Source organism: Hemiscyllium ocellatum, chromosome 8, assembly GCF_020745735.1.
Source record: "Hemiscyllium ocellatum isolate sHemOce1 chromosome 8, sHemOce1.pat.X.cur, whole genome shotgun sequence".
NCBI lineage: Eukaryota > Metazoa > Chordata > Chondrichthyes > Orectolobiformes > Hemiscylliidae > Hemiscyllium > Hemiscyllium ocellatum.
In genome coordinates this window covers 56,627,362-56,644,909 of record NC_083408.1, presented here as the reverse complement: position 1 = coordinate 56,644,909, position 17,548 = coordinate 56,627,362, and the positions used below count along the sequence as shown (strand labels likewise).

Sequence of the window (17,548 nt, the reverse complement as noted above, 5' to 3'; positions counted from 1 at the left end):
AGGAAACTGGTGAAGTGCACATCGATGCCCTGGGGTTGAAGGATCCTGAGGCAGAAGATGAGTCATTCTTCCTCCAGATGTCAGGTGGTGAGTGAGTGGCGATGGATGAGGCCCAGGACCAGCATGTCCTTGGCAGAGTGGGAGGGGGAAGATGAAATGTTCAGCCACAGGGTGGTAGGGTTGATTGGTGCGGGTGTCCTGGAGATGTTCTCTGAAGTGGTCTCAGAGAAGGCGTCCAGTCTCCCCAGTGTAGAGGAGACCACATTGGGAGCAAACAGGAGGATGGAAGAACACAGCAAGTCAAGCAGCATCTGGAGGTGGAAGAATCAATGTTTTGGGTATAACCCTTCTTCAGCACTCAAACCTGTGCCTACTAGCTCAGAGATAGGGCAAGTACCCATGTTACAATCAAGTCACCCCTCCCTTGTCTAAACAAGATTGGAAATAAGATCAGCCCGTTAGAAATATAGGAACTGGAGCGTGCTCCTTAGCCTCTCGAGCCTGTTCCTAAGTTTCTAACCACTGGGCTTGTTTGATCTTGGGATGAGATCATGGGTGATCTGTGATCTAACTACATAAAACTGCCCTTGTCCCAAATACCTGAACATCTTTGCTCAACAAAAAAAATCTCAGATTTAAAATTACAACTGATTCAGCATCATCTGGGCAACAGCTCCAAACATCTACCATCCTGTGTGCGCAGAACTGCTTCCTAACATCTCTTCTGAACTGTGCGGTCTTAATTCTCAGACTATGCCCCCTAATTCTAGAATACCAACCAGTGGAAATAGTTTATTTTTATCTACCCCATCTAAATCTCTTAATACCTTGAAGACAACAATCAGATCACCCCTTACACTTGTGAATTCGAGAGAAAAAAAAGCCCAATTTGTGTAATGTCTCCTCATAACATAACTCCTGAAATCTAAGTATCATTCTTGTAAACCTATACTGTATTCCTTCCAAGGCCAATACATCCTTCCTAAGATGTGATGCCTCGATCTGCTCATTGGTTGGACTCTACTTGAAGTGCAGAGTTTTGTTTAACTGCAGCATAACTTCTGCATCCCTTGTACTCTATTCCTCCAGATATCAAGGCCAGCATTTTATTAGCTTTAATTTACTTGTATAAAACAACTCGCTCATTCCAGATTTTAATCTGGTCAACCTCCTCTGAGCCACCAACAATGCATTTACAGACTTCCTTAAATAGGCCACATGAAAACTGTACAGAATTCAAGATGTGGTCTCATCAATGCCCTGGAGGGAAACATGACAATTCTAATAGAAATGTATTGCACTTAAATAAATCGCTGGGTTCAGTCTTTCTTTTAACAGGGGCATAAATCCAACTGCAGTTAATGTCCACCATCAGAACATAATTAAGATGTAATTCATTCACTTGGAAAATCTAGTTTTTTTTTTGCCAGGTGCAAAGTCAACACAAGTCAATAATCGAGGAAACTGCAAAGATTCCCAATGCACATGTGCAATAGCAGAGGCTGGGGGAGACAGAAAAAAAGACATGAGGTGCAATAAATGTGTAAGATATTAAACCAGAGAAAGACAAAGAAAATGAAAAATATAGAGGCATAAAGTATTAGGCAACTGAAGAAAGCAAGGATCTGTGCAGGAGGCTTTTTAAACTTTGCTTGGTGAATTAGTTGTGCAAATATCACAACTTCACACGAATTTAAAGTTTTTAAAAATATAAAGTTCTACAGAGTATTATTTAATCATCTTTTTCCAAGAGTAAAGTATTTTTGTTTGCCTTCTCCTCAGTCTGGTATGCAAAAGCCTGCATGTGAATAACTCTTGAGTGTAGTGAGGATCGTGAAGGAAGGAATCAACTGAGGAATGAACACCTCAAAGCAAAACCGGCTAGATTTGGAGAAGGGTGGGCAGATATGGGTATGTTTATTATAACAATCTAGAACAAATAAAATCAGAGTTGACGACATTGCTTCAAATTAGTTACAGATTGATAAGTCTTTAAAAATCACTTCCTTGCCCATCATGGGCTGAACCAGACCTCTTCCTTCTCAAATACACAAGTGAGGCGGCGACATAGTGGCAAATGCAGAGAACGCAAACAGATGCTTGCAGATGCCTTACATCTATTGAGGAAGCATATACTTAACCATTACTCCAAGGGAAAAATCAAAAGCATGCAACTGTTTTACACAATACTGACAAAGAACGTCAGAACCACAGACCTCAAAAAAAGAACAGCATTCTTGTAGAATCATGGAAAGCAATCATGTCTTGCAGTTTTTAGAAGTGCAGTATCAAGCATAAACACAATGGATTGAAAATTAATGGTGCTATTAATTGATGCCTGAAGATGTGAAAGCAATCTCTAAGCCATTGAAATGTGATCATTTAACAAATATTGAAAATGTGTTGCTGGTTAAAGCGCAGCAGGTTAGGCAGCATCCAAGGAACAGGAAATTCGATGTTTTGGGCATAAGCCCTTCATTTAACAAATAGACATTATTGAGCAACTTGTTAGGTTAAAATGTAGAACTTGGATACTGCATTTTATTTAATGTTCTATATTTAGTTAAAGGAGGAATAGATGTTTTCGTTGCCACTCTAAATCATGTGTAAGGCAAGCCATTTAACTCAGCAAAAATAAACACCCAGATCAATCTCAGCAATTGCTAGCCTTATCTTAGTTTTAATCAACAGCATGATTAATGTACCAGTTGGTGCTTCTCAATTTTCCTATCATTCCTACAGTTGTACATACTTTGCTCAACCAACTGCAATGTTTAAAGCCAGAGCTGAAACCAAGTGTGAGCAAATGTATATTTGTATTTCTGAAATTAAAAATTTACTTTCCTAATTTATCTAAATACTTACATATGCAATTTCCCTGGATTGTTATTATATTAAGCAGCTGGGAACTTAATTCTTAGGCACGAACAAGACTTTTAATTTCAGTGTTGATTAAAATTAAATTATTAACAAGGAAAGGTTGTGTTGTTAACTAAAAATAAAATTGAGAAATTAATTACAGGTTGATAAGTCTTTAAAAATCATGGGCCTATACATGGGCTGAACCAGACCTCTTCCTTCTCAAATACACAAGTGAGATGGCGACATAGTGGCAACATCATTGGACGAGTAACTCAGAGGTCACAGCTAATGCTCTGGGATATAGGCTCAATTCAATAGAAGATGGCAATATTTGAATTTTGTTAGTATGCAGGCTGTATTTGGAATTAAAGGCTGGTCTAACAATGTTCATGAAATCAGTGTCAATTGTTGCCTTTTAATGACATGGTCTGTGACTCTGGATCCACTGACTCTAAAATCCCTTCTGAAGTAGTCAAGCCGTCATTCAATTGTATCAAATTATCATAATGACAAAAGGAATGTAACCAGAAGGAATACCAAGCATCAACGCAAGGATCAGAAACAACAATGGCACTTCCAATCCTGTCGACATTGCAAAGCCCTCCTTACTGGTGCCAAAACTGAAAGTGCTGTCCCTCAAACCATTCAAGCATATCGTCATACACATGTATGAAACCTTATAATATCCCATACATCACTTTCATAATCTCGCAGTATGACAGTTCACCTCACTTAGGATTTCTAACTATTTTATTCCAATCCCAGAATCCAACCAGAATTTCTTTCTGCAACCCAACTTCCAATTTCACCCAAGCCAGTCTCTTCCTTTGTGAACTTTTTCCAACAGGGTTTCTGAGATACTCATTTTCACCCAGCCAATGGTCCCTGTTCCAGATTTAGCATAAATTCTCTACATCAGTTTTCAGCACGAAGTTGCATGTCTGAAATTTGTTCTTAAATTACTTCCAGCATTTGAGCATTTTAAGCGATTAAAACAAATTGTTTGTCCTTATGCCTTAGTCCAGTTCAACTTCACTTGACTGGTTCTTAGTACCAAGCTTCAAACTGATTATTTGGGAAAATAGGTTACATAAAACATGAATGCACACACAGATTGAGCGAGAACAGGACTACACCATCATTATGCCTCAGCCTTACTATGCCCACTCCAGTCAACTGTATTATATTTAATGTACATCATCTAATCATATTTATAATTACTATTCAGGCCACTCTCACATGTTCCTTTCCTGTTCTATGAGCTGAATTTTTACCAAATTCAGAAGACTAAGCGTACCTTTAAAAAAATGAGGACCGGGTCAGAACGCAGAAGTTACATATAATCTCTGCCAGTTGACGAAAGGACGGGGGAAGGACATAAATCTCACCGGTGGGATTCTAGCACTCTGAAGAGCTATTTAAACCTAGCACTGGGATAAGGCAAACATAATTTTGGCTAATAAAATATAAACAAAGACCTGGGGAAATTCAGCAAATTAAAATTATTTGGTTGCAATCACAGCAATACTCAACAGAACATATATGGTCTATCAAATTCTCAATCTATCATCTACAGAGAGAGAAACAGAGTTAATGCTTCAAGTCCAATATGACATTTCTTCACAGCCTTAATCTGTCATGTTGGAATCACAATTTGATGGAGGAGATGTAGATGCTCTCAAAGGGAAAGATAATGTCTGTTTAAGTATCATGATTTGTGGGCGGCACGGTGGCACAGTGGTTAGCACTGCTGCCTCTCAGCGCCTGAGACCCGGGTTCATTTCCCGACTCAGGCGACTGACTGTGTGGAGTTTGCACGTTCTCCCCGTGTCTGCGTGGGTTTCCTCCGGGTGCTCCGGTTTCCTCCCACAGTCCAAAGATGTGCGGGTCAGGTGAATTGGCCATGCTAAATTGCCTGTAGCATTAGGTAAGGGGTAAATGTAGGGGTATGGGTGGGTTGCGCTTCGGTGGGTCGGTGTGGACTTGTTGGGCCGAAGGGCCTGTTTCCACACTAAGTAATCTAATCTAAGTAATCTAATCTGATCTGAAGTTTTTTTTAAAATAAAGTCCCATTATTTAATTTTTTTTTAACAAATGCTGAAGCCATCACTACTGCTTTAAAAACATTATGCCAGGAGGCATGGGCAAGGGGTTAACAGTTAATAAAGCTGGTAAGAGGTTTCAACAGGCCCAGTTGGGCAATCCAACCAATCTGCCTCAGGTGGCCACCCCACGATCTTCTTCAGGATAGACAGGCCCGGCTCTATCCTGCTCCCACTTCAGCCTTTTCTTCCCTCATGTGCAGTCACTTTGACCATGGCTGCTAATGCTCTCACTATTCACTCCCTCTCACCTGTCCACTCCCATATCCCAGGACAATCCAGACCAGACCATATCGAACTTGTTTCGCCATGCACTAAGTCAATGTTGTGCATTCTCGAATAGATCAAAATCATTAAACCAGCAAATTCGATAACAATTCAAACAATCCAAATGAAAAAAAACACACAAAAGACAACAGAAACAAAATGCAAGGAAATTAGGGAGGCAAAAGAAAGATAAAAAAAACTACAATGGAGAACAGAGGACAAATGGATGAAAATCACAGGTAAAAAGAAACTGTTTGCACTGACGTAACATGAACAACACATAGGAGATGCTAAAGAAACAGGATTTCACACATGTTGCATACAGCTAGAAATTTAACAAAGATGTTGTGTCCCCAGTGAATGAAATGCAGAAGGAAAACCAAAGAGTGAAATGCAATATAGGCGAAGACCCGTAAACCGTGAATCAACTTTATAAAAATCAGAACAGCTAAATTTAAACCAAGCAACATATCTGCATTAGTACAAACATCTCTGTCAAATTCTATTAGCAATGCACAACCAATACTTCAATAAAAGTTAAAGCAACATTTCAAAAGTACCTGTACAGCTACTGTATTTTACACTTACTTTCTAGCAATTGTTGCAACTCTGATTCGCCTTTGTCCACTGGAATGCTGATACTGTGTCACAAACTGAATTGCACCACGACCACCTTGAGGAATTGGAGCATTGTGCTGAGAATAATAGACAAAAAACAATATTTGGTGGTAGAAAATTTACCATACAAAAATGCAACAATCAGAAAGGGTCAATGAAACAACAAAGCACACAGTACCGTAGCATTCAATTTTAACTATGGACACAGTAATTTAGTTCACCACCCACTTCCTATAACAGTCACATTCAGCTCATAAGTCGACGTACTCAGCTGCTTCACGAACAGCAGACAGAATAGACTCAAGGCATTTTCTAATCTGCTTTGCTAAAATTGTTAGATTAAATAGATATTTCTCCAATCAGTGGAAATATTTTACAAAGCGAGGAGTTTTCTTTGGATGCTTAAATGGAAGTTTAGACCTGCTTTTGTAAATTCTTCCGTCTCAGAGTGAGGTCATGAACAACAAGGGAAACAAAACTGGATCAACAGCATCTGCACAATTATTCAGGTAAATGTTCAATTCTAGCTTACTTTAATTAGAAAAAAATGAGAAACAATAAAATACACAAAAATTAAGAACTAAAATACCAATGCAGTGGTCTTTTTTATTTTATAAAGGTTAAAAAGATTTTTTTTTTAAAACGTGTTTGAAAACTGTAACTCTAAAATAACTGCAACTGTTCAACATGTATAAACATCAGCCATGTATGGAAAACGCAAGTGTTGTACACATTAGAAAATCTGTTAAAGGTTAAACTACTTTAGATCTCATACAGCTAAAAGAGATCACATCCAAATGAACATTAAAATTTTTCTTTGACCTAGTAAAGTCACTCTGAGACCAATGCTTTCATCTGGAAAAACAGTACAGTACCATTAGTTTACAGAATTAAAAATTGTTATTATTTGATATTTATAAAAATGTTTTGTAATTTAACTAACTTAATTAAATATTAGCTCATTTAAAACAATGAAAATGATGATTACAGATTAAGTTCATACATACCAGAGGCTACAGAAGAAATTTTACTGTTTTAGTAGCTCTTTTGCTCTCCCATTCTCCTTATTTTACTCAACTTATTTTAGACAAATATACTCATTTAAAATGGCAGTGCAGCTACAGATACTGAATAATCAAAATGGCTTACATCTTTTAATTAGCATGTAGGCTGGAGGAAAAATTCACCTTTGTATGATCTCTAAGATAGAATCACAAAGAGCTTTAAATTGTAGCATGAACTTAAAATATAATTCTGAAATATAGGCCAGTAAGCTTGTTGCCATTTAAAAAAGTTAGAACTGAAAATGTGTTGCTGGAAAAGCGCAGCAGGTCAGGGAGCATCCAAGGAGCAGAAGAATCGATGTTTCGGGCATGAGCCCTTCTTCAGGAAGAAGGGCTCGTGCCCGAAACGTCGATTCTCCTGCTCCTTGGATGCTACCTGACCTGCTGCGCTTTTCCAGCAACACATTTTCAGCTCTGATCTCCAGCATCTGCAGTCCTCACTTTCTCCATTTAAAAAAGTTCCCAAATGACAGCTGCTTTATCTAGCATATGGTGCTTTTAACTACAAAACAGTCTGCACTGATTATCTCTATTCAGTTTTTATTATTCAGTATTTACACATTGATAAATAATAAGCTGGAGAACAAAAAAAAACAACGCCCCGGCAGGCAGGAAACAGTAAACAGAACTTTACATAATTGACAAGACTTGAATCGTTGCATCAAAGGATTCTTGAAATCTTATTCCCTACCTTTCAACTAAACTTATTCCTCCACATCCTAATCTAAATGTTTTAATTGTTATGCTCGAACAAAAAAATGACCAGTTAAAACTATCCACCTTGTTGGTTTTTTTTTCTTGATGACTGGTTCACATCCAAAAGCAGTGAAATGGGAATTGCATTGTAATTTTGCAACCTTGCTCTGTGCACCAACTGCCATTCTGTCTTCTGATTGCACAGCTGATAACAAAATTACCTCTGCATGAAGTCATTATCTTTACTCCGTTTTGCACACAATTACAGTAAAACAAAACAAGTGTTATTACCTGAATTAACTTCAAACTTTGTACACAATACAAAGAGAACTGAAAAATAATCATCAAATTCCTTACAGCATATGCTAAATATATGGAAGAGTATGTTAATACTTAATTTTTTTTTAAAAAGAAAGCATTGATAATATCTAGGAGTGCCAGTATTTCTTAAACAAAGTGCACATTTTTTAGTTTGCACCAGCAGCTTGGCGATACAGAATGAATATTCAAAAGTAAAATATTGCAGATGCTGGAATCTAGACAGAAAGTGATGGAAATACTCTGACCTGGCATTATCTACAGAGACAAACAAATTATCCTCCTAGTCAATAACCTTCTACAAGAGTTGGTAAAACAGTAACAAGTGCATGAGCTGGAAAGAGGAAAAAAGAATGAACAAATAAAACAGAAGACTTTCGAAAGGGTCAAAAACAAAGATTAAATAACAAAATGGCTAACAGTCCAACAATAAAAGTAACAGTAAAAGGAACAAATAAGGAAACAAAACAAAGGTCAAGAGGAGGGATAAATAGTATTAGCAGAAATAATAACTGATTTTGTTTGGAAAAAATAGAAGTATTATGATCAGAACTTGTTGAATTGAACAGTCAGGAGGGCTATGAACTGTCTAATTGGAAGATCAGTTGCTGATCCTCAAGCTTCTAATGAATATCATTGGTATAGTGTAAGAAGCCAAGAACACTGAAGTTAAAATGGGAGCAAGATGGAGAATTAAAATGAGAGGCAACTAGAATTTCAGTCATTTTTACTGACTTTACAGAGTTGCTCTATAAAGCAATCATCACTGCATCAGGAACAATACATTCAGTAAATTGAAGTAGAAAAGTCAAAATATGTTGCTGGAAGTTTAAAAACAAACAAACAAAGTCAGCTGGGTGAGGTATTAAGGTTATTGGTATCTATGGATCTGAAACAGAGAAGCCTTTTCCTACTGTCCTTCATGTTTTTAACAGTTCAATATGATAATATGCTGCTATTTCTGATTAGGAAAATTCTGTTTCATTGCAGAGACTTACTTTAATAAATATAACTGAGGAATGCTGAATGATTCATAGTGACAGAGTGCAACATTCTGGATGCTTGCTTATATATCTTTTGACTTGAATATTTCCCACTGTGCAAATCAAGGTTGACAAAAATACAATTACTTCACACTACAATGAATATTTAAATGAAGATGCTTTCCATCAAAGTTCTATATGCCTGCCTAATGAGCCTTACTTGTGCAGTATCCATTACTGCAAATGTGCTGTTGTTGTTGATACTTGGATTCAACCGAAAGCTGCAGAAAGACACATCGGTACTTATGCTTAACCTCTGTATTTGCGATTTAATGTTGGGACTTACTGTGATTCCTGGTGGAGTGCACAATGCTCTGTCTGATGGAGATTGTTATAGCAGAAAGGAATTATGGTGCCAATTCTTTGCTTTTCTCTACACACTGCTGCAACTTGCCTCTGTTCATTCAATGACCTGGGTGACTGTCGATAAATTTGCAGAAATCTGTTTGCCTCTCCATTATGTACAACTGTTTACAAGACAACGAGCTTGGGTAATCATTTTCTCTATCTGGATCTACTGCATTCTCAATGCAAGTTTACCCTTTGTAGGATTAGGACAATACACCTATGTGGAACACAAATATATCTGTGCACCAACTTTCAATCCTTCTTTAAAAGCATATTGTTTGGTTACTATTGCCATTGGAGTACTTCTTCCATTAATGATAGTCTGCTGTTTGGCTGTTTACATTGTACAAATTGCAAGACACCAAACATTACGAGGAACTTATGAATGCAATGATCAACACTGTTACACTGTGCCAGCGAAACGCTACCTGAGGAGCGCAATCACCCTGTTTTCAATGGCATGTAAGTTGCCTTTTAGAAACCTATTCTCTTCTGTATGTATGTATAACTTTAGGTTTACATTCTGAACTGCATGACCTATGCAAAACAAAGTTCTTTTGTAGATAGCAATGGCAAAAATCGCTCTCGGTCAGATTATGTGATCATAACGGCATCATACTTTTCTGAAATGTGAAAGTTAGTAATCTTTGATTAATGTTTTAATTGATACAATTTTTTTATTAATAAAAATAAATTTTTAAAACTTGCTCAACTTTCAGAGTTAAATTGTAAAGCACACCATTAAATTCCAAGACCAAATGGAAACTCTTAATGGAAAGCAATGTTACTCCATTTTATGGCAAAACTAAAGTGGGACTTCACTATACTGCAATACGAAGAACTAAAACAATTTACTCAATCATTGAAAACGGCATTCTATAATCAAGCGTTATTTCACAGCGCAGATGTGCTTCATTATTTAACTTGTCAATTAACAAATATTTGATGATTCATGATGTTTGATAGTCAAATTATGGCCCAAACAGTTGAGTGGAAAATAATCTGAAACTATCTATACATTGTATAATCAATTGAATATAGTAATATTGAAAGGACAGCCTGCATTAGTTCACAAGGGGTAATAATGTTCTCTACATTATAAAACCCCTTATTGTATAACACAACTGGTACTATTCCTGTTCTAAATGTAAATATTCAAAACTTCCCAGTTTAGATCAGTTGGCTCGATTGTTGGTTTACAGAGCAGTGTGATGCCAACAGCATGGGTTTAATTCCCATCACTGGTTTGAGGTTACCATGAAGGACTCTCATTCAAAACCTCTTCCCTCACCTGAGATCTGGTGGCCCTCAGGTTAAATCACCACCAGTTGCTTCTCTCTAATGAGAGAGCAGCCCTATGATCTGGTAAGACTATGGTGACACAATACAATATAACTTCCATAAACAGAAGGCTTCTTGTCAGAGACTGAAGTTTGCAAGATCCTTCTAAATGAAGAAATTCATTATTTTTAGTTACCTTTAGATTAAGGGCAGCAACATCTTGATTTCTATTTAAAATCTGATTAAGTTTATTTCTGCACTAACATATAAAAGGCAGCAATAGGTTTCTAGGGCTCAACGAATTCAGTGATTTATCAGATTTTATTATTTACTCAGTTTTGTGTATTATGTACACACACACAAATGCAGACAATTGAACTTAATTTTCTTGATTAAGGAAGAAGCACTGTAGTTACCTTCATATAAGAGGTTATTGTCACGATATTTTATTCTGCCTTAACATCTCAATCTGGTTCAGCCTATTTCTCTATAGAAAGAATTCCAAAATATTTCCAGTGCAATTCAAGCAATAAAAGAACTCTAACTAATTTTGCAGTGCATGATGTATCACTCTACAGCTCCTGGCCTGCAGACCTCCTCTACCTGCTTCTCAGTCTCAAAATATTTCTTCTCCTTACTGACAAACTTCCCACTATCATTTTTCTCAGATTGGTTCCCATCATCTCTCTTTGCCTTTCACTCGTGGCTAGTTCCTAACGGCAACCAAAGTAGCATTTCCCATGCTAGTGTTATCCAACCTTACTAAACACAAAATACACACCTATGGTCAAAATCCACTTTGACCCTCATTATTCAGAATTTCAGTTGGAAGTGCATGGTTGCCAAAGGGAGATGACTATCATATCTTGTGAGCACAAAGAATTTAGAGACACATCAAACATATTTCTTGGCTTCTGAATTCAATGAAAAAAGATTGACTCAGGAAAAGCTATTTAGCAAAAACAATAAAATGTACAGAAATAAAATTGATCTGATAACTTAGTGGATTTCCTGCATTTCAAGTTCAATGTGTTGAACTATTGTGACGGTTGAGTCATACAGACTTTTTTTTCAGTTAAAACACAACAGATAGAAAGTGCAAAAAATTAAACACAATGCACTAAAGATAGGTGTACAGGCACAAAAAACTAATTTTTGATCAGATAGTCAGATTAAAGATATGCTGCTTGAAATACTAGACATGTAAATCATTTTCATGAGACTATGCAGAAGAGAAAAAAGTCACAAGGGCATGTATGTTCTTAAAACTGATTAATTCTGCCTTTTTTTCTAGTTCTCCTTCTAATATGCTGGATGCCACATATAACCATCAGTATTTATGAAACTTTCGAAGGCAAACCTCCTCCACTAGCAGAAATGCTCTCTACATGGCTTGCATTTCTCACATCTGCTCTGAATCCATTGACCAACTCTGTGTCACAGAAGTACGTAACATTACATTAAAACAATTAGAAATGGGGAATAGGGAATAGCTGCTGCACTTATCTTTTTGATCTTATCTAGTTACCTTCTTAAGGTTTTAGATTAAAAGCTAAAATAAAATCTCCTTGTAATTAGGATGATCAGCCATAATCATATCGAATGACAGAGCAGACTTAAAAGGATCAAATGGCCTACTCCTGCTCCAATTTTTTGTGCTGCTTTGCAATTTAATTATAGGATGAATAGTATCAGTTTAAAGTTGACACTTTCCACATACCTGTAACTGTTCAAAAATAAATGTATTCTATCAAATAACAATTTAAGCATCAAAACTGACACTTTTTAAATATAACTTAAGACTAAAGCAGTTTATACACTAGTCTTGTATGACTTAAACCAAAACCAAAACTCAGATGTATCACATGGTTGCTAAGAGTGAGCTTGGTCAAAATCAACCATGTTCCTCTGTCCTTAAGGGACAGAATGATTCCTGAAGAAGGGCTTATGCCCGAAACGTCGAATCTCCTGTTCCTTGGATGCTGCCTGACCTGTTGTGCTTTTCCAGCAACACATTTTCAGCTCCTTCTGTCATTAAGCAACAATAAATTTGTATTAATTTCACACAATGTTCAAGACTCGACTGGAAATCCAGCATATTGAATAATAAAGTACCAGCACACCAATTGATGGTATTTTATTGTTTCAGTGTTGTGGTTGATCGAGGAGTGCTTAGTTTAGTGCAAACAACATGAGTGTTTCAGTTACTGATCAAATCAATAGTCTTGCATTTTTAAAAAATCCATTCTTCTTGACTAAAGGAATAGTTGTTTCAGTCTATGTATGTTATTTTGCTCGTTTAACACATCAACATCAATGGCACAAGTCTGAGTTCTTCATCACCATATCTTCTATTTTGTTACGCAAATAAAAATCTTGCAATATGTTTATGAACAATTTTCCAGATATTGCCTAAAAACTAGGACTAAACAGTGGTTAGTCACTACTACAGTTAAGAAATGATACGATTGATTTCAAATTATAGATGTGCTTTTATGCAAATTGTATTGTAAATCTGTGTTAAATCAGTTGCCATATTAATAATTTGAAAAATGTAGAATAGAAATCAATCAGAACCAGTGGAGTAGACACTGTTTTATTGTCACTTGAAAGAGCTGCATTGTCAACATGGAGCAATTTCTTGCTGACAACTACTTTGAGTCAGTTTTTTAAGAATTAATTAATGTATTTTAAAGGGGACAAAGTAACTTTGAGGTTTTATATGAATAACTATACAATTAAAACAGTTGATTGCAAAACAGCAACTCTTCAAAAATGAAAAGATCTTATTTCATAACTCAATTAATGTTCACTCAGGAAATACAGAAATGAGATACGCGAAAGCTGGAGAAACCTCAAAAGAAGAGTTCTACACAAAGAAAAATGTCCCCTTTCTTCAACTAAAGAAGCAAGTGTAAGCTTCAGATCTCAAGAAATCTGATGGGCATCCATATTCATGACTGACGTACCATGATTTAGTATTGCAGAATAACTGAAGAAATTTAAATTAAGGACTGCATTCAAAGCAGATGAAAAACAGGTAAATGAATGTATTAAACAGTAAACACTGAGGAACAATCTCATCTGTGTGTTGCCACAACAAAGACTCAATTCCTCAGAGGCAGGCTACGTTTTCAAAATCATAGCTTGCATTTTCCTGTTCTCCATTGAATCCAACGTTCACTAAAGATGTAATTCATGCATTTTCATCCCATACACAAATATTAATTACAATCAAAACTCTGCATAATGGAATTTGTCTTCATACAGAATTAGCCTTCATACATAATACACCAGAAAAATCCCAAACATGCAATTACATTAATCACAAAAACATTCTCAACATGCAAGTTCACATGACAGATTCAGATCCCAGCTGATGGTAGAATTGAACAAGTCAGAACCCAGAGTGAAATCTGGATTAATAGATCAAGAGACATTTGTGTTTGCACTTTGGTTACAGTAGTGATTAGTTACTGAACATATTCAAACAAGACTGCAAATGTACTATTAATAAAAGAACAAAGTGCATTACACAATAGAACGAAAAAGCTATCCATGTTACATATATAAGACAATTTTGGAAAGTCTCACTTTAAACAGCAAAACAAAAATTCTATACAAACATTCAACTTCAGCAAAGTAACTTTTCATTATCTTAACTCTTCATTTCTGACTCAATTTATTTCCTGCACATTCATGATATGCAATTTCTCTTCCAGAGTCACAAATATAGACACTGATGCTTCTCAGCCTTTGCAATTTTCTTTTTAGCTCTAATGGTCAAGAGATGTCTTTCCAACTCTCTCAACTCTCTTGATTTATTTCAACTAAACTCTCGACTATACTCATGGCCTTTCTACTGATAAATCTTTCCCTAATAAAATTAACTTGATAGCGGTCCCTGATGATCTGTATTGTAGTAGGTGAGACAAATGAACTTAGCAAACTTTCAGCAATTAAACTCCCAGGTAGCTGATCCAAGTCAGTTAGCTTAAGTTACATTTTCTTGGAACTGATGTTTGAACAATGTTCCAAAATGACTTTCTGACCTCTTAAAAGAAGTCACCTTACAGAACTAAAACTAAAAACCCACTTACTTCTATTTTAAAATTCAAACTGTCAAATAATCATTACAAAAAATAATAACATTGTGAGATGCAAGTTTACATAATTCATGGTCAACATTAGACAGGTAACCTACTGAAATTCTGCTTCTGGTACTCAATTTAGAGCATCACCCAATGAAGCAGCTTCATGACAAAGCAGGCATACTATCATCCTGCACATAAACCATTTTATATTCATAAATGCATGATGAAGTGGCCAATTAAGTAAATATAGAAGATAGGCTACATGATAGAAATACTAAAACCAATTTAAATATCCTTAATTTACAATTTCAGAATAATTTACTTTTAATCAGAATTGAAAAGAGTGGTGCTGGAAAAACACAGCTGGTCAGGCAGTATCTGAGGAGCAGGAGAGTTGGCATTTTGACCAAATGCTCTTCGTCAGGAATGATGGGGGGGCAGGGGGTGGCAAGAGGATTGAAAGGAGTGCTGAAAGACAAATGGGAGGGAGTGGGGCTGGGGGGGGCGGGAAGGGAGCTGGGAATGAGATAGATAGATTAGGTTGGGGGGACGATGGTGATACATCTGAAAGCAAGGTGGAGCGGATAGGTGGGAAGGAAGATGGACAGATAGGACAGCTCATGAGGGCAGTGCAGAGTTACAGGGTTGGATCTGGGATAAGGTGGGGGGCAGAGGAAATGAGGAAACTAGTGACATCAACATTGATCCCATGTGTTACAGCGTCCCAATGTAGAAAATAAGGCTTTCTTCGTGCAGGAATCGGGTGGCTAAAATTTGGCAGTGGAGGCGGCTGAAGACTGCAACTCCCCCTCCCATTCCACCAAGAATATGCAAGTCTTTGGCCGGCGGTGGGGTGGATTGGCGTGTGTCTCTGAGATGTTCTCTGAAACATTCCCCAAGTTGGCGTCCTGTCTCCCCAATGTAGAGGCGACCACATAGAAAGCTATGGACACAGTGGATGAGATGTGTGAAAGTACAGGTAAATCTCTGTCGAATGTCGAAGGATCCTTTGAGGCCATGAATAGAGGTGACAGGGGAGGTGTGAGCACAGGTTTAGCATTTCGTGCTGTGGGAAGGGAAGGTGGAGGGTGGGTTGGTGAGGGGCCATGGACCTACCAAGGGAGTCATGGAGGGAATGGTCTCTGCAGAACACAGATTAGGGTGGGGAGAGAAATATAGCCCTGGTGGTAGGGTCTGTTTGTAGGTGGTGGAAATGGTGGAGAATGACGTGTTGTATCCAGAGGTTGGTGGGGTGGAAGGTAAGGACCAGGGGGTTCTGTCCAAATTGTGATTGGAGGGTGGGGTTCAAGGGCAGAGGTGTGGGAGGTGGAGGAGATACGCTTGAGGGCATCATTGACCTTGAGGGGGAGGAGAAATTGCAGTTCTGGAAGGAGGAGGCCATCTGGGATGTTCTATGTTGGAATTGGTTCTCCTGGGAGCAGATGCAGCAGAGACCGAGGAATTGGGAGTAAGGGATAGTGTTTTTGCAGGAGGCAGTATGGGAGAAGGAGTAGTCCAGAAAGCTGTGGGGGTTTGAAGTATATGTCCGTGGTGAGTCAGTCACCCAAAATGTAGATGGAGAGGTTGAGGCAAGGGAGGGAGGTGTTAGAGATGGTCCAAGTGAACTTAAGATTAGGGTGGAAGGTGCTCGAGAAGTTGAACTGTTCAACCTCCTAGTGACAGCACGAGGTGGCGCCGGTAATTAACGTAGCAGAGGAAAAGGTGGGGAATGGTTTCTGTTACCTGCAGAAGATGGACTGTCCCACATACCCGACAAAGAGGCAGGCATAGCTGGTGCCCATTCTTACCCCTTTGGTCTGGAGAAAGTGGGAGGAGTCGAAGGAGAATCCTTATTGAGGGCAAGGACCAGTTCAGCCAATCAAATGAGTGTGTCGGTGGAGGGGTTGGATCGACAGGTGAGGAAGAAATGGAGAGCTTGGAGACTTTAGTCATGGTGAATGGATGTGTACAGGGATTGGATGTCCATGGTGACGATGAGGCATTGGAGACCGGGGAAACAAAGGTCACAGAGAAGGTGGAGGGCTTGGGTGGTATCCCAAATGTATGTGGGGAAATCCTGAACTGAGGGGAACAGGATGGTGTCAAGATATACAGAGATAAGTTAGGTGGGGCAGGACCAGGCTGAGATAATGGGTCGATGGTGGCAGTCAGGTTTGTAAATCTTAGTAGATGGTAGAATCAGGCGGTGTGGGGCTCGTGGATAATGAGATCGGAGGCAGTTGGTGGAAGATCCCCTGAGGAGGTGAGGTTGTGTATGATCTGGGAGATGATGGTTTGGTGATGGGAGGTGAGGCAGTCAGAGGAGGTGTCTGCAAGTTGGCACTTGGCTTCAGTGGTGTTGTGATTGGTGCGCCAAACTACCACTGCATCCCCCCGCCCCCCCACCCCACTTTGTCTGCTGGCTTAATAGCAAGGCCCCAAAGGACAGGACATTGGTTAGGCCACTGTTGGAATATTGTGTGCAATTCCGGTCTCCTTCCTATCGGAAAGATGTTGTGAAACTTGAAAGGGTTCAGAAAAGATCTACAAGGATGTTGCCAGGGTTGGTGGATTTGAGAGGCTGAACAGGCTGGGGCTGTTTTTCCTGGAGCATTGGAGGCTGAGGGGCGACCTTAGAGGTTTACAAAATTATGAGGGGCATGGATAGGGTAAATAAGCAAAGTCTTTTCCCTGGGGCCAGGGAGTCCAGAGCTAGAGGGCAGAGGTTTAGAGCAAAAGGGGAAAGATATAAAAGAAACCTATGGGGCAACTTTTTCACACGGAGGGTGGTACGTGTATGGAATGAGCTGTCAGAGGAAGTGGTGGAGGCTGGTACAATTGCAACATTTAAGAGG

The 17,548-nt window shown here is 38.3% G+C and overlaps 2 protein-coding genes across 3 annotated transcripts in view; one reads left to right on the top strand and one right to left on the bottom strand.

Moving 5' to 3' along the window:
• The window catches only part of sec23a (Sec23 homolog A, coat complex II component), an 87,583-nt gene that overhangs the window by 11,490 nt on the left and 58,545 nt on the right, over positions 1 to 17,548 (bottom strand). For both annotated transcript variants that reach the window (XM_060829055.1, XM_060829056.1), the window contains exon 13: positions 5,820 to 5,926. In XM_060829055.1, coding sequence (XP_060685038.1) covers positions 5,820 to 5,926 — 107 coding nt within the window. The remainder of the gene's footprint in view (positions 1 to 5,819; positions 5,927 to 17,548) is intronic.
• On the top strand, positions 9,120 to 13,540 carry LOC132817862 (histamine H2 receptor). The gene is made up of 3 exons (XM_060828376.1): positions 9,120 to 9,780; positions 11,894 to 12,044; positions 13,417 to 13,540. Exons 1-3 carry the CDS (start codon positions 9,120 to 9,122, stop codon positions 13,538 to 13,540), a joined length of 936 nt encoding a protein of 311 aa, XP_060684359.1.

Bases quoted from the DNA above. Each gene is read 5' to 3' on its own strand.
- LOC132817862 (XM_060828376.1), top strand. From the start codon at position 9,120: ATGAGCCTTACTTGTGCAGTATCCATTACTGCAAATGTGCTGTTGTTG. The intron at 9,781-11,893 runs GTAAGTTGCCTT...CTTTTTTTCTAG, and splicing joins CACCCTGTTTTCAATGGCAT to TTCTCCTTCTAATATGCTGG. The intron at 12,045-13,416 runs GTACGTAACATT...ATGTTCACTCAG, and splicing joins ACCAACTCTGTGTCACAGAA to GAAATACAGAAATGAGATAC.